The sequence below is a fragment of the Miniopterus natalensis genome, chromosome 2 (genome assembly GCF_054644295.1).
Source record: "Miniopterus natalensis isolate mMinNat1 chromosome 2, mMinNat1.hap1, whole genome shotgun sequence".
Taxonomy (NCBI): domain Eukaryota; kingdom Metazoa; phylum Chordata; class Mammalia; order Chiroptera; family Miniopteridae; genus Miniopterus; species Miniopterus natalensis.
In genome coordinates this window covers 141,105,525-141,133,243 of record NC_142082.1, presented here as the reverse complement: position 1 = coordinate 141,133,243, position 27,719 = coordinate 141,105,525, and the positions used below count along the sequence as shown (strand labels likewise).

Below are 27,719 nucleotides of genomic sequence, written 5' to 3'. Positions count from 1 at the left end.
GGGCCATCCCACACCTAAGGCAGGAAGATGGTGGCCCCAAAGAATACTAAAAAGCCACTGGAGTTGATCAACTCTAGGCTCCAGCTGGTTATGAAAAGTAGAAATTATGTGCTGAGGTACAAGCAAACCCTGAAGATGATCAGACAAGGCAAAGTGGAACTGGTCTTCCTCACCAGCACCTGTTCAGCCTTGAGGAAATCTGAAATAGAACACTATGCCATGTTGGCCAAGACTGGTGTCCATCATTACAGTGGCAATAGTATTGAATTGGGCAGAATGTGGAAAATACTACGGAGTATGCACACTGGCTATCATTGACCAGGTGATTCTGATATCATTACAAGCATGCCAGAACAGACTGGTGAAAAGTAAATCATGGGAAATTGTTCTTTAATAAAAATGGCCAGAGTTTAGTTTAAAAACTGCAAAAAATTAAAATTAAACATAGAGTTACCATATGATCTAGCCATTCCACTCCTCAGTATATATATCCTAGAGACATGAAAGCATGTCCACATAAAAATTTGTACACATATGTCTGGAGCAGCATTATTCACAATAACCAAAAAGTAGAAACAACACAAATGTCCATCAGCTGACAAAGGATGAACAAAATGTGTTATAACTGTACACTGGAATATTATTCATTAAAAGAAATGAAGTACTAATGTATGCTGCAACATGGATGGACTTTGAAAACATTGTGCTAAGTGAAAGAAGCCAGTCACAAAGGACCACACATTGTATGATTGGATTTATATGAAATGTCCAGAATAGGGAAATCTGTAGAGGTAGAAAGTAGATTAGTGGTTGCCTAGGACTAGGGGAAGATAGACTAGAGGATGTGGGCTTTCTTTTGGGGGTAATGAAAATATTCTAAAATCGATTGTGGTGATGAATGCATAACTATGAATATGCTAAAAGCTATTGAATTGTACACTTCAAATAGCTGAATTATATGGTATATCTCAATAAAACTTTTTTTTTTTTAAGCCATGTCTAGCAGGGAAGTAAAGTGAAAGAGACTAGAAGCTGAATAGTCCAGCCACAGGTGGAAGGAGCTGCCGAGTTGGGCAGTACTTCCAATGTTGCTTGTTTACCTTTAGACACTATAGGCAGCTGCTGCCTCTCTTTCAGGCCTTCGAGGACATCTACATCGAGCAAAAGAAGACCATTCGTACCATCCTGGACTATGCTGACAAAGTCTTCACCTATATCTTCATCCTGGAGATGTTGCTCAAGTGGACAGCCTATGGCTTCGTCAAGTTCTTCACCAATGCCTGGTGCTGGCTGGACTTCCTCATTGTGGCTGTACGTGTCCTGCTTCCTACTTTCCACCCTTTCTAGCAGGAAAACAGAAACAGGGATTTGTCTTCCTCTAATGGCTGGAGTTGCCTGGGGCCCAGGGTGTAAGACAGGATATAGACAGACAGAGGTCTGGGTAAGTTGCTTTCAGAGCCGTGACATCTTAACTTTGGGAAGGGGACTCTGAAGTCCCTACATTTGCTCCAGGGACTGATCAACTAACCAGCTCTTTACCCTGGTGGTTTGGCTTAGAAAGTTCAGAGATTAGAAATGGGAAGTGGAATCCTTGGTATTAAAGCCCTTTGTTTTTACGCTGGGAACAGGAAGGCTCTTGTCCCAAACAGCAGGATGTCCTCTTTCTGCTGCCAGGAGAGGGGTGAGAGAATGAAGTGGGTGCTGCTGGGATGCAGGTAGAGGAGGGATCTAGGTAGAGTCTCCTGCTGACTGTTCCCGAGGACACTTCCATCCAACTCAAGTCTTCATACCTGACTGATCTGAACCAGTCAGCCTCTCAGGAAGAGGGGAAGCTCACACCCAAGTAAAGGCCCCTCTTGCCACACATTGCCGTTTCCACAGTGACCACCAAACTTAAGAAAATCCTTTTTTCCTTCAGGTTCCAAGACATCTCCAAGGCTTCGTGGCCATTACGTCCCCTGTTATTTTTCAGGGTGGAGGCTGCTGCATCTGTAACTATTTCTTACCCCACCAGCACTTGTTCCTTGTTGGCTTTTCTAACCATGGTGATTGTCTCTTACTCTGTGTAATAACTAAAGCTTTTGCCCCCCAGCCAAATCAGCATTTGAGAGGAAGGGTGAATGGGAATTGTAGGACCAGAACCTATGGAGAATTCAGATCCTGCTGAGGGCTGAGAAGTGCCAAGAAAGTAGAGCACTTTGAGCTGAGTTGGTACATTTAGAATATAGGTTTGTTGACTGATTGGGAAACTACCTATAGAATGCTTCTAGGATCTAGAATAGAACATCATGGAAATCTCTTCCTCAGATAATAGGAGCCCAGCATGCTGCAGCAGCAATAATCTCTGCCCTATAAATGCATTCCTTTTCCAACAATGTATCTGAAACTCCCATGGTTTATGCTCCCATTTGCATTTCCCATTACAAAAAGCAAGGCTTTGGGAAGATGCCTAAATGAGGTGAGGAGGTCACCCTTTGCTCTTAAAGTGAAACATATGGGTGGTTCCCCTAGAGGGTGCCAGCCTGAGACCCTCCTAAAAAGAGGTTTCAGCACTCCCTTCAGCAACTGTTGATAGCACCTTGTGATAGAAAGGCCTCTGCCTCCCACAGACTGATACTTGAGCTCGAAGAATTAGGGAATAGGTTTGGGATAAGGCCAAGAGAACTAGAGAGACACTGGGCTGGCTCTCTTTCTGGAGCACAGACCCACTTAGAGTCAGGTGGAACACCTATGGGAGTCCTAAAAGCCCTTCATCTTCTGGACCTTCCAAGAACTCAGACAGATACATCTACTACCACACTCCTAGCGGTCCTAGGGAAACTGTGATTTGGAACAAATCTCCCCCACCATGACTTTTGCTGCCGCCACTGTCCACCCTAACCTGAACCACTCTCTTTCTCCTCTTTTGGGTGAGCAACCCGAGAATTCAAGGATATCGATCAGGAATCTCACAGCCCTCTGGTACCCAAATAAGCTGCTAAAAGCATTAACAATTCTGCACATCACCATTAATTAGCAAACATTTTAATCACTTTTTATACTAGGTGGCAGGGGAGTAAGAAGTGTGAGACAGGTATGTGGCCAACTAACAACAATCCATAAATCCCTCCAGCTTACGGGAGTTGCTGCATTCTTACATTACCATGGAGCCTGACAGTGGCTCCTGAGAACACCTCTACCAGTTATTAGTAAACAAATACCATTCTCTGTGTGGAATTGTCACAGGAGCCATAGGGAGTCACAAGGGATAGGCAGGCATGCTCCAGCCCCTGGGGAGCTTGCACTAGCATGCAGGGCCACTCTGGCCTGATTCAGGCTGGTAGTAATCTAGCATTCTGGAAAAAAGGCTCTCCCAGGACCCTCCTGTTAACTTCTGTCAGGCAGAATGGTACATTTAGTCTTCACGTATCAGATATTTTGTGAGACCCACAACATGCAAAGGCTGCTGCCAGGTGTCATGGGGAATACAGAGAGTAGAAGACATGGGCACTTCTAAGGGCCTGAAAAGATGAGACACACAAACAACCATAGCAGAAGCAGAGTGTACTAAGTAGGGACAGCCCCAGTCTGAACTATGGCTGCACTGGTTGCTGTTTTTGAGTTATGGATGGAGAATAAGGCTTAGACTGGCAGCTAGAACTGTCAGAGTTTTCACTGTTCTTTTGCGTAAAATGTCTAGTGCCCTTGGCATTTTAGATCATCCAGCAATGTAAAAATTTTCGGTCCTAATTTAGCATAATTTCTTAGAGACTCTCTTCCTCCCATTTCATCCACCAATTGACTGATGTCTGGATCTCTCAGTCATCACCATGTTTGTTTCCCTAATGAATTTTTGTTTTTCCTTATTGCCCCTTAAAGCTGCTATGAGTACTTTTTAGAATCATGGGATAATCCAGATAATTTATAAGGTTAATTCTCTTTATTTATAAGCATCGTGAGTTCCTAAACAGAGACATTTTATTTTGCTCAGGTCCTTGGCTGCACTGGAGATCTTGTCCTGTAAAAGAATTGTGTCCCCATTTCCCCAGGGAAATTTGCCCCATCATATCCAGAGGTTAGCCAGCATATTGGTTCCCAGGATGGGAACTTTAAAAGACCCCTCACCTTACCCTGAATTCAGACTGCTGAAGTAGTCTCTCTCTGAAATGTTCACATTGTTTTGAAAAAGTCACCCACTGTCTTCCCCTAGTTTTTCATGCCTTCAGCCATAGATAACCTGAATTTAGACTTCTCAACTCCTTTTTCAGTTTTGGTTCTTTCCCTAAAGTATACTTTAAGCAATGTTCTCATTGTCTCCAGTGAGAGTTTAACATGGAGGCTCAGAGGATTATAAGAAAGTCCTCAGCTACTAAGGAATAACCCAGATAGGATCCTTATTGATCTTGTCTGGGGAGATCTTGGCCAGATTGATCAGTCAAGTGCAGATCTCTCTCAACAGTGTTTAGAGCCAACCTCTGGATTGGAATCTGTACCTCCTCCCCACTTTAGGCCTATTTGTTATCAGATAAATCATATTCAGCCCCCACCAAAAAAAAGAGCTGGAGGTCTTGCTTTGTATGGGGCCTATAGCCACTGAAAGCTTAGTCTTTTGCAGTCTTTACCTGTCACAATTTCGCAGGATAGAGCTGATAAGGGGTATTTAGAACTCAGGTACTTGACTGGGTTGGAACAACTTACCTACAGATGTACCTATTCAGATCTTGCTAAGAATCTGGCAATTTTAGATTATTTGTATTTAAGAGTTGGCTGTATTTGGCAATGGTGGGCAAAAGAGACCTCATGTCTTATAGATGATGGTAGATGGGAGGAAAATGATTGGTTGTTGCTGGTGTGTTCTAGGTAAGGCTTTTGAGGCTCTTGTTGTAGGCAGAAATTCAACCCTGAACTGTGTACCCTTTAAAGAACATGAGTAGTCTAATAGGGTAGCATTTAATTCCAGATTTGATTTGGACACTGCCTAGGATTCCAGAGGAGATACCTATATTGATGGATTATGAGTACATGCATAGATAAAGGTTCACTCCCCTTTTTAAAACTGAAGCCTTTAATCTCTTCATCCCTGACCCTCATTGGGTCATTGACCTTCTTCTTCTACCCCCCACGAGTCCTGCTGCTCAATTATAAATATCTTCTTTTTTTAAAAAAAAAAGTTTTGTGCAGTTCAGAGATACAGAATTAAATCTTTAAGATAGAGATGGAAAGCAACAAATAAAACTAAGTTGTGAGTTATTTTTTTCTCCCCTCTAAATTCACTTTAAAATATCAATTCAGGCTAAGAAGATCTGTAACCACAACTTTCCAGCAGAGGGAATTTAGGAATTGTTGATGGGAACATCTTAGCCTATCCCAGAATAAGGGAGACACTGCTCTAAGAAGCAGAGCCCAACCATTCTAGGATTTGATCAACTAAAGGTATTTTCAGGTCTCAGGTCTGGTGCAGCTGTAGGTATAGGTAGTTAGTATTCACTGTTAAGGGATCGTCATGGTAACTCCTCTGAGGCCCCTGATAGAACAGGTGAGTTTGTCTCTGGAAGAGCAGGAAAGCATTCGACCATGACTGTAGGCCTAGAGACCTGCAGACTTCTCCTGAATATGCCAATATATTCAACTCTGACTTGTTCAGATACCTATAATCCTCTACTGGGATATTGGCATCTAACCTGCCAGTGGGGGAGGTGATCTGTCCATGGAAGAAAGAGCTCTGACCTGGGAATCGGAAGTATGAGTCTTAATCTTAGCTTCAGGACTGCTAATGTGATACTGGGCAAATTCTTGTGTATTGGGTATGTGGGCCTCAATTTCCTCATCTATAAAATAAAATTTTAAAAATTCTTTCCAGCTGTTATTTTAATGATGAGAAAATAGAAGATTGGCCTGGAAGGAACAGACCTGAGGCCAGGTTATTTTGGACTGTTCTGGGCATTATAAGGAAAAGTATGGATGCTGTTGTCCAGACCCACCCAAGTTCTCAGGGCCGTGAAGGAGTCGTGGGTATAGTTAAAAGATGGAAAGATTACTTTAGTTAAAAGTGAGAAATAGAAGAGTTACTTAAGTGAGTTCTCACAGAGTCAAAATTTTGTCCAAAAGTTTCATTTGGTTCTTTTCTCCGTGGGAACTGTAAAGTCAGCTGTGGTACTTATTGAATGTTTCCTTTGTGGATGTAGTGACTCATCATATTCTCAAACAAATGGTTTCTTGTCACCCAGGAGTAAGAGCTTGTCCTTGTTGGAAATCCCTGGTGAATGAGCTGAGGAGGAGGGGGCAGCTTGTGTGGAGTGTGTGTATTTATCTGTATTCTTTTCCATAGGTACCATTAAATTTGTCTGGCTTAATTTAATGGGAACTTCTGGGACCTGCAGAGACTATAAAGGGCGAGGGTAAGGTTTTTGTCATCTGTTCAGGCTCCTCTTCTTCCAATGGAATTTCCTCATTCTCTCCCGCTCCCTTCAACCCCTTTTCCAACTTGTGCGTATGTCTGCCGCCCTCTCTCAATTTTCTCTTCCCTTTGTGTTTTTTCTTCTGCCTCTCTCAACCACCTTTCCTTCCAGGTCGTTTGAGTCCAAGTTGAAGTAGGCAGCTGGTGTTACCCACCTCCTCTACCCGGGGGGCCCAACCTGTATAATCAGTGCTAGGGGCTTTGTTCTAACACTCTGGAACCTCTGTTTTCTTTTTCTCTTTCTTTTTTGTTTTGTTTCCGTTTTTGTTTTTCTCTTCTGTTTCCGTGTAGGTCTCTTTAGTCAGCCTTGTAGCTAATGCCCTGGGCTACTCGGAACTAGGTGCCATAAAGTCCCTTAGGACCCTAAGAGCTTTGAGACCCTTAAGAGCCTTATCACGATTTGAAGGCATGAGGGTAAGATACTAAGAGCCGCTGATCCTTCTGCATGCCAGTGGAAGCTGTTGAAGCATGCTAGAACTGATCACATGGTGGGAAGGTCACTCGGCCCGAACTCCGCGATGCAGCTGCTATTTGATCTTCCACTCGCTCCCCGCACCTGTCCCGTGCGAGGGGAGTCGCATTCAGCTGCCTCATCGCATTAATAAAGGCCCCACCCACGCCCAGCAACATGCCGCCGCAGAACATGTCCGCATTGGCTACTCTCATTTGGCCTGGCTTTCCTGTAGCACTTGGGGTGGCTTTCTGGGCTGTTGACTTAATAGGGAGAATCACCAGGTGCAAAGAAGGGGAATTGTAACCCAGAGACCCACTGAAAAGCAGAGGCCGCAGGCAGGGAGAGTTCTGTGTAGGGCCGTCAGCCAGGTGGGGGCTGTGACCGTGGCGTCACTCAGCAGCTGAGCAGGGGCTTGGAGACATGACGGCAGGCCTGGAATTGGGATGCAGTGGAATTTGGCATGGCCCTGGGAAAAGAAAGCTTTTCTTTATATTGTGATTCCTCTTATTGCACCTTGTTGTTCTCAGCCCAGTCCCGTAAGGACTGGCGGCCTCTGTCTGATAGCAGAGCTTTCCTCCTCACCCTACCCCTCTGCCCATGCTCCATGGTCCCCTGTCCTAACACTGTCAAAGTAACAACCAGGTAGGATGCTACATGAATATCAGCTAGTCCTGAAATTTCTTGACACCTGCTGTGCCTGCTTTGGTGACACTCCACCCAAATCCAAAAGGTGCAAAGTGCTGACACCCTGCCAACTTAGAAATAAGGCTCCTTCTTTTGGTGCCTTTTTGCCATCTCTCTTGATTTGAAAAATTGTGTGTGTGCACATGTGTATGCACACACATATACACTAAAAAGTCAATTTCCTAAAATCAAGTGGGCAACTGGCTTTTGGTGGCAATTAGTTGTCCTGTGGTAATCAGAGAGGTCTGTTATACTTAACGAGGCCAAGAAAACTCATTTCAATTCAGATGTTGAATACATGCAGGAGAGCAAACCAGAGGATATGTTTTTAAACGTGCAAATATCAGAATCTAGGGATGAAAATTAAACAGTTGCAGTAGTCCACATAAAGCCAGACTAATTGGAGAAACTAGATACCAGGACAGTGCTGCTTTATTCATTCCTCATCTGTGAACTGGCCACTAACTACTCTATGATGATACCCATAGTTGTACGGAGAGATAAAAATTTCACTGGGACTTGGGAATTTTATTTTATTATTTTAGTTTACTCACACAAATGCTTTTTGCAACAAATTTGTTTCTTCTGTAGCACAGTCACAGTTTGGTTTACTAAATACAAGCTTTCTGCAACCTACCCAAAGCCATCTGCAGGAAGGTCAGTTCGACAGCAGCATAAATCTATTTTAATTTTAAAAGCAAAACAAAATTTGGGATTCTAAGTCTTTCTGCCATAGTTCAGAGAGATTTCAGAATGTGTGATAAAGTCATTGTTATGCTCAGGCTAAATGGAGAGAGAGAGAGGATATTGCAGAGGACTCAGTGTTTTAGGTGGCCATGGGGTCATTGAAAATAGGATTAAAATGCTCTTCGCTCCTCCCCACCTTCCCACTTTTATCAGAAGGGGTTACATTTTTAAAATAAATCATACTAGTTTTTCGTTATACAGTTGATCGTTCATTTTGGTGACTAAAAATTTGAGGATTAAAAAAGTTCATTGAAGACAATATTTGCAACATTGTACCCGAGCCCAGTAGCCTGTGATTCTCCACATTTCCCAACAGTGGTCCTGGATATTCTAAACTGAGACTGGTTACCTGAAGAAAGCCTAAGAAAAAATGCCCAGCTAATACTTGCTACTAACTTTCTCAGTCTGGATGCTCATTACATGGCAGAAATAGTCCTCAGGGACCAGCAGGTGCCTGCTTTCTCATGAGGAAATTACTTGAATAACCTAGAAACAGGAGCCCTTTTGGTGGCCACACCTCTTCCTTTTAGCCCCTCCTCTTGTCTCACCTTTCCTGGACTCTCAGTTTCCGCTACCCCAAAACTTTCACTTGTCAGCTTTCAAGTAATTTAAGAGGCCAGGGATCCAGAATGGATGATCAGAACAGTAAAAAGTTTTATTTGAAAAGCACTGTGGAAAGTGAAACTTCTATATCAAGATTTTCTCAAATAAGATAATAAGGGCAGGAACAAGTTTGAACCCAAAGCCAGGATCTCAAACAATAAACAAACATTCAGCAAAGGAAGCTCTGGTATAGCAGTGTCACCTCATTTGGTTGACTCCAGCCAATAGCGCTGGCTGCTTCTGGTTGGGCAGGAGGGGACTCCAACCCATTCCTGTACTGTGGGAGAATAACTGCAAGAAAAAATACTGAGCTTGCCTGAGTTCATAGTGTTATTTGCATGTTATTTTTCTATGGGGGCATATGTTTTTAATTCCTTGGTTTGGGTTCTTGTGTATGCCAACCAACACTTGAGAGATTACCCTTAGAAAATGTTAAATAAGAAACTCTTCAAGACCTAAATACTTATCAATGCAGATGGGCTCAACTGTCACTGTGCTGCTCCAATGATGGGTTCAGATCGTCCCTTGAGAGGGAACATAGGGCCCTAGCCTGTCCTGGGACACTGACTTCAGTCTCTTCCTCTCTTCTTTCTCAAACCAAAGACCAGAAAATTGAAGCGCTCATGCTATTGGCAAAGGAATACTTAATGTAGTTCTTTGCTTTTCTCTCCTCCATAGTAATCTTCATTTAAAATGTTGCTGTGCTATTAAACTTTTGAGGGTATATAATAGGAATGCTATGAAACATGCATGCATTTTGTTGATTGCCAGTACATAGTGGTCCACTAAAGCTATGTTCCCTCTGCCAGATATTAAAAGCTATTTGACAGATTTTATAGTGTTTAATGAGCAATAATATTCTCATTATAAAGAAGACAAAAATGCTGTAAGATTTAGTATTCATTGGCATTTTCCCATCAACTAAGTGAAATTTGTATCAATTGCTAAGTATAAACTTTCATTGAAAACAGTAACTTTTCATAGATTACTAGAAATATTGAGTAATATTTCTATACCTAGTTTTTAAAAATGAATTTCATCATAATTAAAGGCAGTGTAGGATATTCAATTTATTAAGTGACTATCCATGGACACTTGAATTAGCATTTATAATCTATAGTGTGAGAATTCAAAATAACAAAGAATGGTTTCTTACCCTTTGCTGAGAATAACAGCACAATAATATATGGAGCTCAATTAAACAATTTCTGTTTAACATATTACAGCCTGATAAGCTATTGTTTATAGCAAGAAAGAATTATTAGTAAATTTCATCATCTCTGTTTACTGTTTGATTCATAAAACCAAGGTAAGAAGTTTCTCTTTGGTTATGATTAATAAATGAAAATATGTTTATATCTTATAAGTACATTGGATTTTATAGGATTTTTATGTTATACATGTCTGAGAACAAGGCTCAGTAAATACTTTTATGTATTGATTCCTTTGATCAATCTTTGAATATAAAAGTGTGAAGAGATCACTTAGTTAGCTAATTATTCTTTCCTGCTGTAAATATAACCCTATATATAGCTGTAACACAAGGACGCTGTGTAGGACAGGTTAGACTGGGTTAAGATAGAAGAGTTTCTAAAGGAGGTTGATTCTGATTTGAGATTTTTAAAACCACATGTCTAGGTTTCAGATCTTTGGGGACCTACTTCCCTGTTGCATACTTGAGAAGATCTAATAGAAGGTTGTGATCTCTCACCTAAGCTGTGCTGCAAAATGCTGTCCCATAGACCTGAGCTTTTGAATCTTTACATAATTTACTCTTATCACTTGAGAAAGTATTATTCCTGTTGTGGATCACCCTCCCTTTGCCTGTTCTTTTGCACATTTCATTGCTTTCTGGTGTTCTCACCAAAGGGTGAGCAACTGTAGAATGAGGAGGTAAAATTCAAATCTGATTACCTGACAACTTTGGTAACAAGTAAATAAATATGAGCATCAGTCTCCAAAATAGCATTGAGGATTTTTCAGATTTCAGATATTCTGGCTTTCCTTGCTCAAAGTAATGAACAGTTGTAATACAATCATTTTATACTAATGAAAGAGCTGTTAGATCTAGAAGAGATTTCTTGGTCTAAGAATTAAGAAATAACTGCCTCTCAATCTAAAGGCCTTCATATATAAATTGGAGAAACTCAGAACTAGTATTTTGATCTAATGACGAGTGACCCCTTAGCAGAATATCATTGCCTTTTTTATATAGGACAGAACAGACAGCTCTTCTCAGCCATGTGTTCCAATGAGTGACATTGCAATCTAAAACAAAAACAGGGTAAGGAAAACCTGAACTCAAGTCAGGCTCAAATTAGAGCCCAGAGCTGCCCCCTGGTGTTCCTTGTAGAGCACCGTCCTTTTGGCCCTTTGTGTGCTGTGCTAGTTGGCAGCCTGCCCTGTCTCTTCCCTGCGCTGAAAAACTGCAAGGACATGGTGATACTTGTCACCTCCTTCTAACAAAATATTAGAAGACTTCACTTACATCCATTGTCTTTATTTTAACTCCATTAATCCTCCTAGAGTACCAGAAAAAGGGAGAAGCACTCTTCCCATTTTAGAGCCACCATTCGGGGCCTTAGGACAGAATTCTGAGTCACCACCTAGGACAACAGCAAGTAAGAATCAGGGCAGAAATGAGCACCAGCTTTGTCTTTGTCTCACTACCTGAAATGCTATTTTTATAAGCACTTCAAACTCCTCTAGGGAAAACTGCTGCCACAGTGGAAGTGTTGTCTAGCTACTCTCACCTATAGTGCGAAGGAAAATCAAAGGTAAAACAACCCAGAAACTTTGATTCCTGAGGGGTTTTTTTTTCCTTTGCTTTGCTTTTCATTTCCTCGGCTTACTATAGTTAGTGATTTTTAACAATATGCCAACTTTGGGTTTTAAGAGCAGTGATATAACCCAAAACTTTCCCCAAAAACTGGCCATTCCTGTGTGAAGAGTCAAGTCAAGCTCTGGATTGAGCAGACATCAACATTAGCCAACCAAGGGGTGACTCTTAGATTTAGAAACCTACAAAGTCAGAAAGAAGAGACTCAAGAAGAATAATGAATCATGTATGAAAAACACATCTGTTCAGATTTTATTTTATACCGTTTGGTAGAGGGAATATAGCTTTTTTTTTTTTTTTCTTGAGCCTGCAAAATATGCATGCTCAGCTATTGCCTGAAGTAAGATAACTGGCCTTGCATAGTCATAAAAGAGACTTGATGTACCGTTGACTGATTCAGTGCTAACCCTAAAGGGTGGTTCTCTGTGATTTTAAACAATCATACCTTGTTTTGCAGAGGGGGAATGGCTGTTGAAAGGCAACTGATGAGCTCGAGGTCTCTCAAGATTTTCCCATGGGTCATATTTTATGAGAGGGAGATTGGACTAAAATAACTTTTTTGGTCCAGGTTGATGCCTAGGAGAGAAGGCCTTGGGCAGGGGATTTGTGTTAGATGAAATAAATATGTAATTTATCAGAATTCCTCAAAATATATTTCATAGATTTAGAAAATTTTGATCCTACTTCTGGATCTCTCCAGTTACCCTAATTTCAAAAGGAACATAATGTTTCTATAGTCAGAGCAAGCCACACAGTGTCATTCCCCTCCTGGAAATCAAAAGAGTGTGTTTGCCCATATTTCCTCCCAACACTCAGCAACCTCCCCCTTCCAATGCAGGTGGTGGTGAATGCCTTGGTGGGCGCCATCCCCTCCATCATGAATGTGCTGCTGGTGTGTCTCATCTTCTGGCTGATTTTCAGCATCATGGGAGTTAACCTGTTTGCGGGAAAGTACCACTACTGCTTTAATGAGACTTCTGAAATCCGATTTGAAATTGAAATTGTCAACAATAAAACTGACTGTGAAAAGCTCATGGAGGGGAACAATACAGAAATCAGATGGAAGAACGTGAAGATCAACTTTGACAATGTTGGGGCAGGGTACCTGGCGCTTCTTCAGGTGGTAAGTATTGTTATTTTTTCTGTCCAATGAAATTCAAATGGGTAGCAGAAATCTTACTTGGTTCCTCCTCGACCCTGTTCCCAGAATCAAGATGATTCTTAATAGGTCACACGGCACCATGTCATTTCCAAGCTAGTCCCAGGGAGACACCTTTCCTGAGTACTCTGACTTCTCCAACACCTCACTCAAAGGAACTCTCTCACTGCTTTGAAGCTCAGCAACAAATAAAGGTTTCTGCAGCATAATAAAGTTGCAGAGTCATCACTTTCTCTCTCCAGGACAGAGTATAAAAAAATGGAGATAAGTGCATAAACAAAACCAAAAAAAAAGTGATGGCAATTTTGATGAGCGGAACCATTCTCCATAACAGCTACACTAAAGTTAAAGGAAAGAACATGGTAGTGCTATGATGTTGCCATTCAGGTCAGCCCCAGAAAAAGGTCCCAATGTGTCACAGTGAGAAAGGATTATTATAATCAACATTTCATTATGCCTAGTTTTCTCTTGCCAATTTTTTGGGATATTTTGTAAGACTCTGTGATACAATGAAAGTTCCTAGGCTTTGGAATAGACAGATGTAAGTTTGAGCCACACTCATTTATTGGATATGTAATCTTAAACAAATTACTCAACCTCCCTGGGTCCATTTATTAAATGTGGATAATACTACCTTGTATCATTGTCAAGAAGATTCATGATAATTTATTAAAATTTCTTAGCACAGTGCCTGGCCCATAGTAATGCTTAATAGTATTTGCGATGATGTATTTTTTTACTATTACAACTGTGTCTACATCATATAGTTGTTGGGCATATTAAATACAATAATGCAGGTGAAGCTCTCAACTCAATCTTCCATATTAAGCACTTACTGTTAGCTAGTAGGAGGAGGCAAAGTTAATGGAATGAGCAGTGGTTCATTTCACTCCCAAGTACTTTTGTTGTTCTATCCCAGTTCAATAAATTGGACCCGCAAATTGAATTTGAATTGGAGCAGCTCCAGCAGACCAGTACATATCAACCAGCCAGTCAGACATTGTGTTCAGAGTCCCCACCATATGCAAGACGTTGTGTTTGGCACTACTAGAGCCATCAAATACAGAACTACCCACACCCTGAAAAAAATGAAAAAACGTAGAATCTGGTTAAGTAAATAAAACAGAAATAGAATGTAAATAAAACATGGAACATTTTAACTGGTTACCCTTATTTGTTTGCAAAATCAGGCTAGATATCTAGATTAAGGAGTAAAATTGGGAAGGAGCTGCCTAGGCTGAAGCCAGTATTCCCACTACCATAGGCTAAACATGAATGTATTATTAGTAAAGGAAAAGTTCTGACCTTGTTTTTTGGTTGTATTTTTAATGCAGCTATGAATTTTCCAGACCTCATTGCTTGTTTAACACCTTTTTAAAAATGATTCCTCCAAATTCTAAGTATCCTCAGTAGATTCCTGCTACTCATTCATAAACATGAGTTTGCCCCAGCTTTAGGCAACCTTCTCAGCCCCACTTTAAAAACCTTTTGTAAATGTATTGATGCAATTACCATTGTCAGTATGTTTCTCTGCCAAACTTTGACATTATTTTAAAGGACTTAGACAAAGCTCTGTATTAATAAACAGAAAATCTGTATGTCTGTGTGAGGCTGCGCTTAAACTCCCTGTCTTATGTTCTCACTGAACCTAAGCCTGGCCTCTTGGACCCCTGTTTAGACTCCCACCCACCCCCTAACTGGCACAGTTTAATGACTGACTCTGTTTGCCAGGCGACCTTCAAAGGCTGGATGGACATCATGTATGCAGCTGTAGATTCCCGAAAGGTAAGGACATACCTGATGAAACCTCAACCCTCTTAGATGGCTAGAAAATGAGCAGCATGGTGGATCTCATTAGGAAAGAGAGGGAGGCCTAGCCGGGCATGGCTCAGTGGTTGAGCATCGACCTAGGATCCAGGCGATCGGGGTTCGATTCCCGGCCAGGGCACATGCCGGGGTTGCAGGCTCCATCCCCAGTTGGGGGCGTGCAAGAGGCAGCCAATCAATGACTCTCTCATCATTGATGTTTCTATCTCTCTCTCCCTCTCCTTTCCTCTCTCTGAAATCAATAAAGACATATTTTTTAAAAAAAGAAAAGAAAGGGAGGATTAGAACATTTATTGCTTGTTTTATTGATTATAGGGCACTTTGCTCCTCTCAGTAAGTCGTCACTCTTTTACACTGACCGCAGATGATCAGGCTGTTGAATTCAGCCTGTCCAGTGGGGCTGTCTACTCTTCAGTGATGCCTTGCAAAAAGTATGGCTCTTAGCAGACAGCCTCCCCTCCTCCTCACTTCATGATTTGCATATTCTCCACCTGAGTCATGGCAGGAACAGTGGCCTCTGAGGCAGGACCTGCCAGCGTGAAGGAGACAGAGAGAATCTAGGGCTCCCCCACCCCAGCTTGGTTCAGAAGCCCGAGTGGTCAGTTATGGCTCATGGCCTTGGCAGGTCTGAATTGCCCACCTGATCCCCAAGCGAGGAGCTGACTTTCTTCCTTTCTCTCCTGTCCTTTGACAGCCTGATGAGCAGCCTAAGTATGAGGACAACATCTACATGTACATCTACTTTGTCATCTTCATTATCTTCGGCTCCTTCTTCACCCTGAACCTGTTCATTGGTGTCATCATTGATAACTTCAATCAACAAAAGAAAAAGATAGGTCTCCTCCCCTCATTGCCAGTGGCCAGAGGTCCATCCAGATGAGGGGTGTATCTTTCTATGTCTCTGTCCCTATCTCTAGAGAGAGAACACCTCTCTTCCGCTAAGATCCATACTGTCGACTCACTGTGGCACTTGCCCCATTAGCCCCAACCAACTCTTTCTGTTGAGGGCTAGATTTCACAGTGTGTGGCTTACCACATTTCTTGCAACTGCATTCTTGAGGCCTTTTACTGGTTTGAGCCTCCTACCAGAGGGAGAGAGGGTAGGAAAGGGTCTAGTGACAGGAGTTAAAAGGAGAGCAAATGAATAGCTGTAGTGAGGAGTAAAAATTACCTGGACTTGTAACTAACTATCCGCATTAATACCTGGGTACTACTAGCAAATTGGGATTGAGAGATAATCCTTAGAAAGTTCACTTCCTTCCTTGTCCCAGATGGATAACAGTTTTACAAAGCAAACTGAAAAGATTATTCTTGTTCATTTTATAAATCAAGTCTGTCCCAACAAATTCCAAGGAACTCCCCAAATTGTTTTCCTGCACCAAAATTTCTAAATTTTTAATATTGTTACACATAAATGGGCCATTAGGCAGGATTTGAAAATCCCTTTTTTTAAATCTCTTTTTCCTGGAGTTTTGTCAAGAGAGCAGGCTAAAAAAAAAATTTTAGGAACTGTGAGATGTGACTTTCTTCAAAGTCACTGCTCTCAAGGGTAACCCTTCCCTGAGAGTCTGTAATTGGATAGTTCATTTCCTTTTTTCCAGGCAGATCTCAGGAAACCCAAGCTGAAGACAAAGGCAGATGTCTCTTTGAATTACAATAGTTGTCCCAGGTCTACCTCACTCTGGGACAACTATTAGCTAATCTGACCTTAGGAAAGGAAAGGGGATAGGTGTCCCTCAGTTCTCAGTGTTGAACCTTAGGCTCCAAATTCGTAGCACTTGAGAGCCGTTGTAATTGCCCATTCTCTTTTTCCCTCCTTTACTTTGGAGGTCAGGACATCTTCATGACTGAAGAACAGAAGAAGTACTACAATGCCATGAAAAAGCTGGGCTCGAAGAAACCACAGAAACCCATTCCTCGCCCCGTGGTGAGTGCATTGTGCAGGCCGAGGTCAGAGAGAGGCCCCATATGGAAAAAGACTCTGGTAGGGTTACTTCAGAGGAAGGAAAGGGGTAAGTGATGGGCTGCCTATGCCCTCTAATCCTCTCCCAGCTGCCCATCCAGAAGATCTGGGGAGCACGGCATAGGAATAGGGATTAAGGTATGGGATGGCTTTTACATTTGTACTTGACCATGCCTCTGCGCCTTCCTTGGGCAGCAGCAGAGAATTGGCATGTTAACCACATTGGCTCTAGCCCTGGCAGAGAATTGTTTTAAGAGACAACTAAAAATTCACAGAGAAAAGTGAAGTGAAAGCTGATTTCTCTCTTACCAGTATGAGACAGGTTTGGTCTTCATTTCCTCAACTCTTTACCCCACAGGTCAGTCTTTGCAAGGATGTGCCTGGAAGCTAAAATAGTGCCTCTGAATATTTGTGGGAGCAGAAGAGAGTGAAACTAGGAGAGTGTGATGTCCTGGTCTCCTTTGAACTGAGCCTTTTGTAAAGCAGATTTGGGGCCTGGGATTCTGCTTTACCCTGTGTTGGTGGTTGTCCTCTTGCTTCAGAGCAGATACTCCTGAAGCCCTGTGGCCCACTCGGTGGGACACAGCCCCCAAAGACCAGGCTCAAAGTTCCTTCTTCTATAACTTGCATTTAAAGTAACACACACACACACACACACAGTAGAACTCTTAAAGTAAAAGCTTACCTGGCAATTTATTTTGTAAATATAAAAGTAGAGCTATTTTGTTTAAATCAAAAGTGGGAGTCCCAGAGTATTTTCCCTACTTACCCCCACACCTGGCATACTCACCTCACCACATTCTGAGGGAAAGGAAACCCTAGGGCTTTTTCAGAACTTGGTTGTTTGAAAGCCACCAAGTTAAAGTAATCCTGACAAATAATCACCCGCTCAAGTACCTAGGCACTTTAAAAACAATCAGGGAGATCTTAAGAAAATGAATGTTTTTTTATTTCCTTGATGTTAGAGTTTCCATTCTGGGATAGAAATGGGACCAAAAGGAGTAGAAGAGGGTTAACATTTCCAAAGTTCTGTTCAGTACTTTGCACGTGGGAACCTGAGTGTATTTTCTTCCACACTAAAATATAAAAACTAGTGTGGTAGGAAACATTAAGAGTGATTAGCACTCATTCAGCAAATATAGCAGGTTCTCCAATAACATTCTTCTGTTCACTGGTGGTTTCATTATAACATTGATGAGATGCATAGGAACTTAACTCTTGTTTATATCAATTATCCTATGGTAAAATTGGTTTTATTATACTTCGCTTTGCCTAAAGTCACCGAACCTGTTGACATTAAGCAGGGACTTATTGTAGTTATAGATCTGCTATTATGTACCAGGCACTAAACATAAAGTGATGAACAAAATTTAGACACTGCTGTCATGGAGCTTACAATATATGGTAGCGGTATAGATAAATAAGTAAGCAAACAGCTATTATAAAATATGCAGTGATGTGAGAGAAAATTAACTGGGGGGCCATGACAGAGGAGAACAGAGTCTTAGGGTGGGAGAATCTACGTCAAAAGAGCAGTCAGAGAAGCAGCCAAAATATGGGCGAAAGAGATCCTAGAAAAGCAAATGAGCCCTTAAAAGCTGGAAACATTAGTGTGGCCAGGTGGTGGGGGAGAGCTAGAGGAAGGGGCATGAGATGATCAGGATCAGACTGTGAAAGGCATTTTTAAGCCAGGTTAGCAATAGGAATTTTGTTGCAAACTCAATGAGAAACTTTTGAAAGGTCGTAAGTAGAAGAATGATGTGATTCATTTATGTTTTTAAATAATCACACTTGCTGCTGTGTGGAGATTGCATTGGATGAGGGTAAGAGAGGAAGCAAAAAGACCAAATAGGGACTCTTCTAGAAGTCCAGATGAAAGATTATGGTGGCTTAGACTAGAATAGAGCCAACAGAAGTGAAATGAAGTGAATGAATTCAAGTTATATTTTTGGAGAAAGAATCTGTAGGACCTGAAATGGATTAGATGGGGGATGAGGGAGGGAGAGGAAAGACACAAGAATGACTCTCCAATTTCTGGCTTAGAAACTGGGTGAATAATTGAGATGAGAGAGGAACAAGTTGGGTGAGGGGCAGGGAAAGAACTTAGTTCTGCTTTGGACTTGTTAAATTTGAGGTGCTTATGAATCATCAAGGAGAGATGTCAAGTAGCAACACAGGAATTCAGAGGGAAGATATGGGTTGAGAAGAAAGACCTTGAGAAACTAAGTACATAGGCATTACATAAGTGGTAGGGATATGCAAGCTCTCCTAGAGAGAAGGAAGAGGTTAAGGGAATAGTCAGCAAAGGAGACTAGAAAGGAGCAGCTGGAGAGGTGGGACGACACCTAGAAGTGTGTGATGGCATAGATGCCAAAGAGAAGAGTGGCAATTTTAGAAAACTTGGTGAGATGATGTTGATGTTGGGGCCTGTCCATGCTCCTGCTATCCCAGGAGAGCAGCAGGATCGAGCTGGCTGGTATTATAGGAAAGGAGGCCACACGTTCTGATCAACAGCATGACAGCTTCCACAGCCTGCTTAGAACGGCTTTTGTTTCTTTCCTCCCCCTCTCCCCACCCCAGAACAAAATCCAAGGTATCGTCTTTGATTTTGTCACTCAACAAGCCTTCGACATTGTTATCATGATACTCATCTGCCTTAACATGGTGACAATGATGGTAGAGACAGACACTCAGAGCAAGCAGATGGAGAACATTCTCTACTGGATTAACCTGGTCTTCGTCATCTTTTTCACCTGTGAGTGTGTGCTCAAAATGTTTGCCTTGAGGCACTACTACTTCACCATTGGCTGGAACATCTTCGACTTCGTGGTAGTCATCCTCTCCATCGTGGGTGAGTGGGGCACACGGGGATGGGAGAAGGGCACCTGACTGGCCTTGAGGAATGAGAGTCCTGGGAGAACAAGTTACATGGGGCTAAAGTGCAGGCTGGTTACCCTCTTAGCGGAGCCCATGTGTCACCTCATGGGCCTGCCCAGCAGATTACGTGGTCAGTGTGTTTCTGTTGAGTCTTTATAGTAGTCTTGGATTGTGAATTCTGGTTGAAGGGGGGAAAAAAGATTAGATTTGGTTCTTGCTTTCAAGGAATTTAAAGTCTAACAGGGGAGGTCGAAGAAACTGATTTTTAAAACATGGCTACGATAACAGTATAAAATGGAAAAAGGAATGGTAAGAAATTGTTAACTTGGATAATGAGGTGGTCTCAGAAAATTCTGTTGGTGGTGATAGCCGTAATGCTGCTGCTGATGGCAATGCTCGTTTTACTGAGATGTTACTATGTGCCAGGTACAGTTTGAGAGTTTCTTTACTTGCATTATCTCATTTGATCTTTATGGCAGCCCAGGAAGCAGACTGTTTTATTATTTTCACTGTAAAGATGTTAAGCTCACTCAACTCAGAGGTAGCAGAGGCACAACTCAGGTTGGTTTTTTAACAGCAACTGTGTGGCATTTTGCTTTAACCTAAAGGTACGGAAGAGGTGATGTTCTGGCAGACAGAAGAAACACTTTCCTATTGGTTGCTCTCCTAAAATGTTTCCTTGCCTTTCTACAAGGCATCCTGAATGGTGAAACACTGCCTCGGTAGGTTTGACTGCCTTAGGCTAGCAGAGAGAGAGTGCCCCAGACCCATGGGAACCAGTTCCAGAGCTCTGGTGGCCAGGCTGGTTTAGTGAGGGGTGACTATGAGCAACAGAAGGCAGCTGGGATTTACTTTGTCCTGGGCCACTTTCTAATTCTGTCTTCAAGGGCAGCATATCCAAATGTGTGTGGAAACATGGAACACTAATCCCATCATCCATCTCTCCCCAAGAAAAGAATCCCATGATGAAATTACTTTGGACAACACTGTACATAGAATTTCCCTGGCGAGGGTCACAGAGCACAGTAGCCTCTAGAAGGCTCTTGGAAGTAAAGAGTTGTTTAATACATCATCCCACCTTATCTTATCATACACACTTTTTCAAGTTATAATACTGATATCTTACATTTTAATGGAATATACTATTACTCCATTAGTATGTGTGCTGTTCACCATTCTAAGTGCCTTGTATGCTTTAATTTATATAACCCTCACAACAACCCTGTAAGTTATTAGTAAGCACAGAGCAGTTACTGAGACATGGGACTAGTAAGTGAACACAGTATTCAAGCCTAGTGCCCGGCCTCAAATCCATACACTCTTAACCTCCCACAAAACACACATCTGCCTTTGTCCACTGTGCTCAGACTTTGCCCTCCCATCATTGAGTGGAATGGAAAACCCGCAGACCCAACCATGCTCCCTATTCTCAGAAGGTTCTCTAAAATAAAGATTTTGATGATTGGAGTTTTTATTAAATATCATTAATTTGTTCAGAAACAAAAATATAGAAGTCATCTTTTTAAATTAAGAGGATCTGGGGTGAAACTAGCCCTGGAACCTCCTAAAGGACCCCTTAAATGGTGTTCCTACTGCCTGGGTTACTGTCTGCCCCATCCCGCTCTCCTTTTCTCTGGAGACAAATATATGTTCATCCTACAAAACATCACTCAGGCATCTTCTCTCTGAATCCTTACTTGCCCACCATACATGGAATGCAAGTATTATGTATATTATCTGACTTCTTATGTTCACTGGCTATGGCTTAATTGAGAAGTGAAAAGAAGAGAGCTGAGAAATCATCTTGGTTTCTGGCTGAGGTAGAGATTTTCTTGAAAGCTCAAACACCCCATGGAATTCTAGCTCCAGACGAAGCCCCAAGAGGTTATCTGACCTATTTGAACTTATTGCATCTTGTCCTTTCCTGAAAAAATCCTGAAAGATATTTACCTAGCTTAAAACCTTCAAATAAGGGGATTTCATAGCCTTCTGCAGTTTGTTACCCCAGTATTTATGAATCCTTATGGTTGAAAAATTTATTTATTTTTTTAAGTAAATCCCTCATGTCAGTTGAAGCCCATGTTGTCTCATCAGGCCCTCAGCAGCAAGAGAAGGCACAGAAGGAAGAGACCATGTCATTGCCCTCCCTGCAGCTATCATTTGCCAACCCTTTCATCTCCTCTTCCTCCGTGGCCCCTCCTCGGGTTCCCATTGTTGCTCTGTAGTTTTAAGGCAAATGGTCCGGTAGAGGTGAGCCACTGGATGAATGTGAACAGGAAAATGCCCTCTGATCTGTACATTTTCACCATCTATTTTTATTTCCTACTGATGCCTTGACATTTTTATCTGCTGATACTGGTTTCAAAATTTAAAAGCTCTGAGTTAAAAGCCACTCATGAGAGGTCTCTAGTTTTCTGGACTCATTTGGTAGGATAGGGACATGGGCAATGAGAAACCAAAATGTGTTTTCAGAGCCAGGAAGAAGATACTTTGAAAATTGGCAGCAGCCTGGCCGGGCGTGGCTCAGCGGTTGAGCGTCGACCTGGGATCCAGGCGATCAGGGTTCGATTCCTGGTCAGGGCACATACCCTGTTGTGGGCTTGATCTATGACTCTCTCATCATTGATATTTCTGTCTCTCTCTCTCCCTCTCCTTTCCTCTCTCTAAAATCAATAAAGATATGTTTAAAAAAAAAAAATTGGCAGCATTATCGGAATAACAGAGACATCACAGCCAAAGGGGTGGGGAAGTCACAGGGTAGAGTGAGGACCTCTCATTCATTGTTTGTGGATATGGAAATTTGATAGCATTTTGGAAAAGAATCTGTAACACCACATAAAGCCATCCAGGCACAAATCTGAAAATAACTAATTATCCTTGAGTGGGAAAACAGATAAATGAGGATCTAGTCATAAAATTCAACCATTATCATAAATAATCTAAATTTATTTTAACACCAGAGATCGATCTCACAGTGTTAAGTCTCAAAAGCACATTAGAGCCCTAGCCGGTTTTGCACAGTGGTTAGAGCATCGGCCTGTGGACTGGAACGTCCTGGGTTCAATTCCAGCCAAGGGCACGTACCTCAGTTGCAGGTTCAATCCCTGGCCCTGGTCGGGGTTCATGTGGGAGGCAACCAGTTAATCTCTCTTTCTCCCTCTCCCTCTCTCTCTGAAAAGCAATGGAAAAAATATCCTTGGGTGAGGGTTAATAAATAAATAAATAAAAATCTTTGGTGGGGAAAAAAAGCAAGTTAGAGATCTCAAAAAATTGATCCAAAAAGATAGATACATTTTAATTCCTTAAGCATAATAAAATGCTATCTATATATTATTTATGAGGACTCTTACATGCCAGAATCCTAGAGACGCCGCAGTGGTGCATCCCATCTCCAGTTGCTTCTGGGGATGAAGAAGAAGCTAATTGGGTAAAATGCTAGCATCTCTTAAATCTGGGTGCTAGGTACATGGGTGTCTATTTTATTGTTTTTCTCTGCCTTTTTATATGTTTGAAACATGATTTTCTTTTTTTATCATGAGAGTTCAGATTGAATAGTAAGGCACTCATTCCATAAATTCCTTTGAACTTAAGGGTCCCATAATGCCATGTGACATAGTAAAGAGATAGGACATCTTCAATCTCAGTAACATATCTTCTTCTATTCCTCTTCCTAGGAATGTTCCTGGCTGACATAATTGAGAAATACTTTGTTTCCCCAACCCTATTTCGAGTCATCCGATTGGCCCGTATTGGGCGCATCTTGCGTCTGATCAAAGGCGCCAAAGGGATTCGTACCCTCCTCTTTGCCTTAATGATGTCCTTGCCTGCTCTGTTCAACATTGGCCTTCTGCTCTTCCTGGTCATGTTCATCTTCTCCATCTTTGGGATGTCCAATTTTGCATATGTGAAACACGAGGCTGGCATTGATGACATGTTCAACTTTGAGACATTTGGCAACAGCATGATCTGCCTGTTTCAGATCACAACCTCGGCCGGGTGGGATGGCCTGCTGCTGCCCATCCTAAACCGCCCCCCTGACTGCAGTCTGGAAAAGGAACACCCAGGGAGTGGCGTTAAGGGAGACTGCGGGAACCCCTCAGTGGGCATCTTCTTCTTTGTAAGCTACATCATCATCTCCTTCCTAATTGTTGTCAACATGTACATTGCCATCATCTTGGAGAACTTCAGTGTAGCCACAGAGGAAAGTGCAGACCCTCTGAGTGAGGATGACTTTGAGACCTTCTATGAGATCTGGGAGAAGTTTGACCCTGATGCCACCCAGTTCATCGAGTACTGTAAGCTGGCAGACTTTGCAGATGCCTTGGAGCATCCTCTCCGAGTGCCCAAGCCCAACACCATTGAGCTCATTGCCATGGATCTGCCCATGGTCAGCGGGGATCGCATTCACTGCTTGGACATCCTTTTTGCCTTCACCAAGCGGGTCCTGGGAGACAGCGGGGAGTTGGACATTCTTCGGCAGCAGATGGAGGAGCGGTTCGTGGCATCCAATCCTTCCAAAGTGTCTTACGAGCCAATCACAACCACACTGCGGCGCAAGCAGGAAGAGGTGTCGGCAGTGGTCCTGCAGCGCGCCTACCGAGGGTATTTAGCAAGGCGGGGCTTCATTTGCAAAAAGACAACTTCCAATAAGCTGGAGAATGGAGGCACACATCAGGAGAAAAAGGAGAGCACTCCTTCTACAGCCTCCCTCCCATCCTATGACAGTGTGACTAAACCCGAGAAGGAGAAGCAGCAGCGGGCAGAGGAAGGAAGAAGGGAAAGAGCCAAAAGACAAAAAGAGGTCAGAGAATCCAAGTGTTAGAGGAAAGCAAAAATTAAATATTGTACAGATTTAAAACTTGCAAGTGAAAGATTGTTTACAAACTTCCTGAATATTATCAATGCAGAACAGCTGTGGAGACACTTTACCCTGAAGATCTATACCAAACGTAGTCTGCTTACCATGTAACACGGTTGCATCTTGAGCAGTGACCTGCCCAGGGCAAAGGACCCTGCTCCCCAGACTCACAGATTTTCTAATGCTTGGGCAGGTGGTTACTGCATGTTCCACATCAGTCAATGCAACTTAGGACAAAACTAAACAGGATACAAAAACAGGAGAGGCTGCCGGGACCAGCATATTTCCGTTGCAGCCAAATGGATTTTATTATTTCATTTTGTTGATTCTCAGAAGCAGAAAGCATCACTTTAAAAGTTTGTTTGTTCATGCAAACTATATTTGCATTCCTACATTAGTTAAGCTAAGCAGCAAAAAGAAAACACACACACCCACATTTAGCCCATGTCATTTAATTGTCAGTTTCTTTGACATAAACCGCATCTTCTCCACATGGGCTTCACATGGTTTGGAGATGGGTGGGGGAAAACAATCAGGTTTCTTCACTGAGGAGGACTTGCTCAGGCCGATTCCAAACATTGTGCTTGTTCAATGCGTAGAAATGATTTGCATGATGGCATGCCGTGATCAGAAGTCATGCATGAGAACCATACACCACAGGACACGACTAATCCTGTCCCATGCACTGGGCCAGCCTTCAGACAGGACCCAGCCCTGCGCCGTTCACTGTATTAGGAGAAAAAATGGTAAGAGTTCCATACCCACTACAATTCTTTATGAATTCTTAGAAGCCTTTCCTACACCTGGTAGGGAAACATAACCAACCAATTGACCACCACCAACAAAAAACAAACCCAATCCAACAAGCAGATGGATCCGTGTGTGTATATGTTTAACAGACATCTCTTAACATACAGCCATTGTTGCACATTTTGAAAGATGAACTGTTTAATGCTGCTCTGTGTCCCGTACATAGGGAAACTTTGATCTCAAATGGCTTGTATTAATGTCACTGTAAAACCAAATCCTAGGGCTAAAAACAAAAATCAAAACAAAGTTCATTTGTATTTTGCTGTATTTATGATGATTGTTTAGCCTTCATACTGGAGAACTGACACTTATTTGGGGTAGAGGTAAAAATGCTATTCAAAGTAGTATGTTTATCTCTAGGGGGCAATTTGGGGAACTTAAAACAACCTTTCGTTGGGGGTTAAGGGGTGCTCACTTTGTTTAGTATCATGTCCTTCTCATTGTGGCTTTCTCTGGGCTCGGGTCCACATGGAGGGGGGTTCGGATATTCTGACCAGGCCTCTCTTCTATAGAGAGGTTGTCGCAAGCTCACACACTGCATGATTCCTCTCGCCTCCATCCCATTTTCCACCAAGCAGGGCTTCCCTTACCCACAGTGGTGGATGAGGGCAGCAGCATTGGGGCTATGGCTGTGGTTTCTTTCATTTATTGTTAGAATAACTCATCACTGATGGGACCTGAGGTAGAGATGGAGCCGCCTCTGAACCAAGCCCACTTGGTTTCTTTGTTGCACTGATTCCCATGAGAAAGCAATTTAATATTAATTCATAAGATGTTCCAGCTTCCCCCCCGTGCATTCCCTTTCAGCCAATTTTGCTATCGGCTTAACAACCTGCTCATTGTCATTGGAGAGTGGCTTTTGGGGGGAGCATCTTATCTTCCATTCCATCTCCTGCTTTAGGGAAGACAGTTTTTAGTCCAGGGGTTTCTCATCTGATGACTAGATTTTAAAGCCAAGATGCTGCAGTTGAATGTGTCAGGAAGTCTATACAAAGAATGAGGAGAAACTTTAGCTTGCAAACCAAATCAAAATAAATTCTTCCTAAACTATACAATAGAGGGGGGAAAACAGCCCATAATCAGACACACCAATCTGCCTTGCAGTAGAAGCACTTTGGATGTATTTTCACAGTCCATCTGACTAGTTTTGCGTAAAACAAACCACAGCGAGTCAGTAAGCAGAGCTTTCTGTCTTGTTGGACCATTAGATGCTGTCTAGCTCTCGTAAGCCTGCTTCTGCGGCATCACCGTAGAACTTTTATACTATGCCCGATACGGGGTTGGGAAGGCATTTCTTTTGGTGACCCTGCTAACTACTAGGGTGAGTGGATAGTAACGTGTACAGGCTACATCGTAAACAGCACAAAACAGAAGCTGACGTGTGGTTATTCTTTTTAAGAGAATTATAAATACTGTAATATATCATTTTATTTTATTAGCATGCTTTTTTGTAAATACAAATTAACTTATTAAATAGGAAATGGCTTCTGGCTTATGCCATTGTCATGTTATTTTTATTTTTTATACTTTTCTTTCTTCTTAGATGCTGTCAGCCAATGTACATCCCCAAACCAGACAGACAGACAAAAAATTTTTTATTGCTAATGGTCTTTTCCAAAACAACACAAATATATATTTTTGTTCCAATGTGCAATAAATTCTAACCACGTCTATGCAAGATTTGGCTAAACTTCATAATTGTCCTTAGGTTTGAGATGGGCAACAGAGCTATAAGATCCTACTCGCTACCCCAAGTGCTCATGCTAATGATGTCATTGAGCTACTAGAGCATATTAATGAGGTTTTCCTGAGATCTGACTTTTTCCTGGTCCCCAGACCCCGACCCCAGCCCAGCAGGCTATCTCCTCTCACACACACACACACACACACACACACACACACACACACACACACACACACGGGCCTTGGTATCTGACACCCATCGGCCAGCTTCATAGGAAAGAAGCCACCTCCACTCTGTTTGAAATTTCACTTTTTTTTTTTTTCCTCAAACTTTCCCGCCTTTTCCCTCCCCTCCGTCCACCCACCCGCTCGCTCACTCACTCACTCACCCGCCCTGCTCCACACCTTGGTAGTAATGACACCATCACCAGCAGTTTACACCTGCAGTTAACAGGCATTGAACTGAAAGAATCCGCGACGATGTCTCTGTACGTCTTCACCAAGTGGGTCAGTGGCAACGCTTTGCCAAATATTAACGAAGCCAATCAAAAAGCAGCAGCAGCCACAGTATCACTGCACATATATATATATATAGATATATAAATATAATATAAATATTTATTTTTTGTAGCCAGGTCCTTGGTGCAGTATTTATACTCCACAATCCACGTTTAAAATAAGGACAAAAAGCAAAAAGACGTGTGATGCTATTAATTTAAAATGCAGAGCCAAAGCCACTGAGCAGCAGCTGACACGGTTGCTGGTTTATGTGAAAATCA

At 42.2% G+C, this 27,719-nt stretch overlaps 1 protein-coding gene and 1 pseudogene across 1 annotated transcript in view; both read left to right on the top strand.

The window, feature by feature from the left end:
* SCN8A (sodium voltage-gated channel alpha subunit 8) overlaps window positions 1-25,606 on the top strand; it is a 114,543-nt gene extending 88,937 nt beyond the window's left edge. Inside the window, exons 19-26 of the mRNA XM_087814664.1 lie at window positions 1,138-1,311; window positions 6,728-6,850; window positions 12,602-12,886; window positions 14,654-14,707; window positions 15,444-15,581; window positions 16,572-16,676; window positions 19,293-19,563; window positions 23,264-25,606. Of these exons, the coding sequence (XP_087670790.1) occupies window positions 1,138-1,311; window positions 6,728-6,850; window positions 12,602-12,886; window positions 14,654-14,707; window positions 15,444-15,581; window positions 16,572-16,676; window positions 19,293-19,563; window positions 23,264-24,411 (2,298 nt within the window). The 3' untranslated portion in view covers window positions 24,412-25,606. The remainder of the gene's footprint in view (window positions 1-1,137; window positions 1,312-6,727; window positions 6,851-12,601; window positions 12,887-14,653; window positions 14,708-15,443; window positions 15,582-16,571; window positions 16,677-19,292; window positions 19,564-23,263) is intronic.
* Window positions 28-372, top strand: LOC107528280 (large ribosomal subunit protein eL30 pseudogene; annotated as a pseudogene).
* Window positions 25,607-27,719: the final 2,113 nt, after the last annotated feature.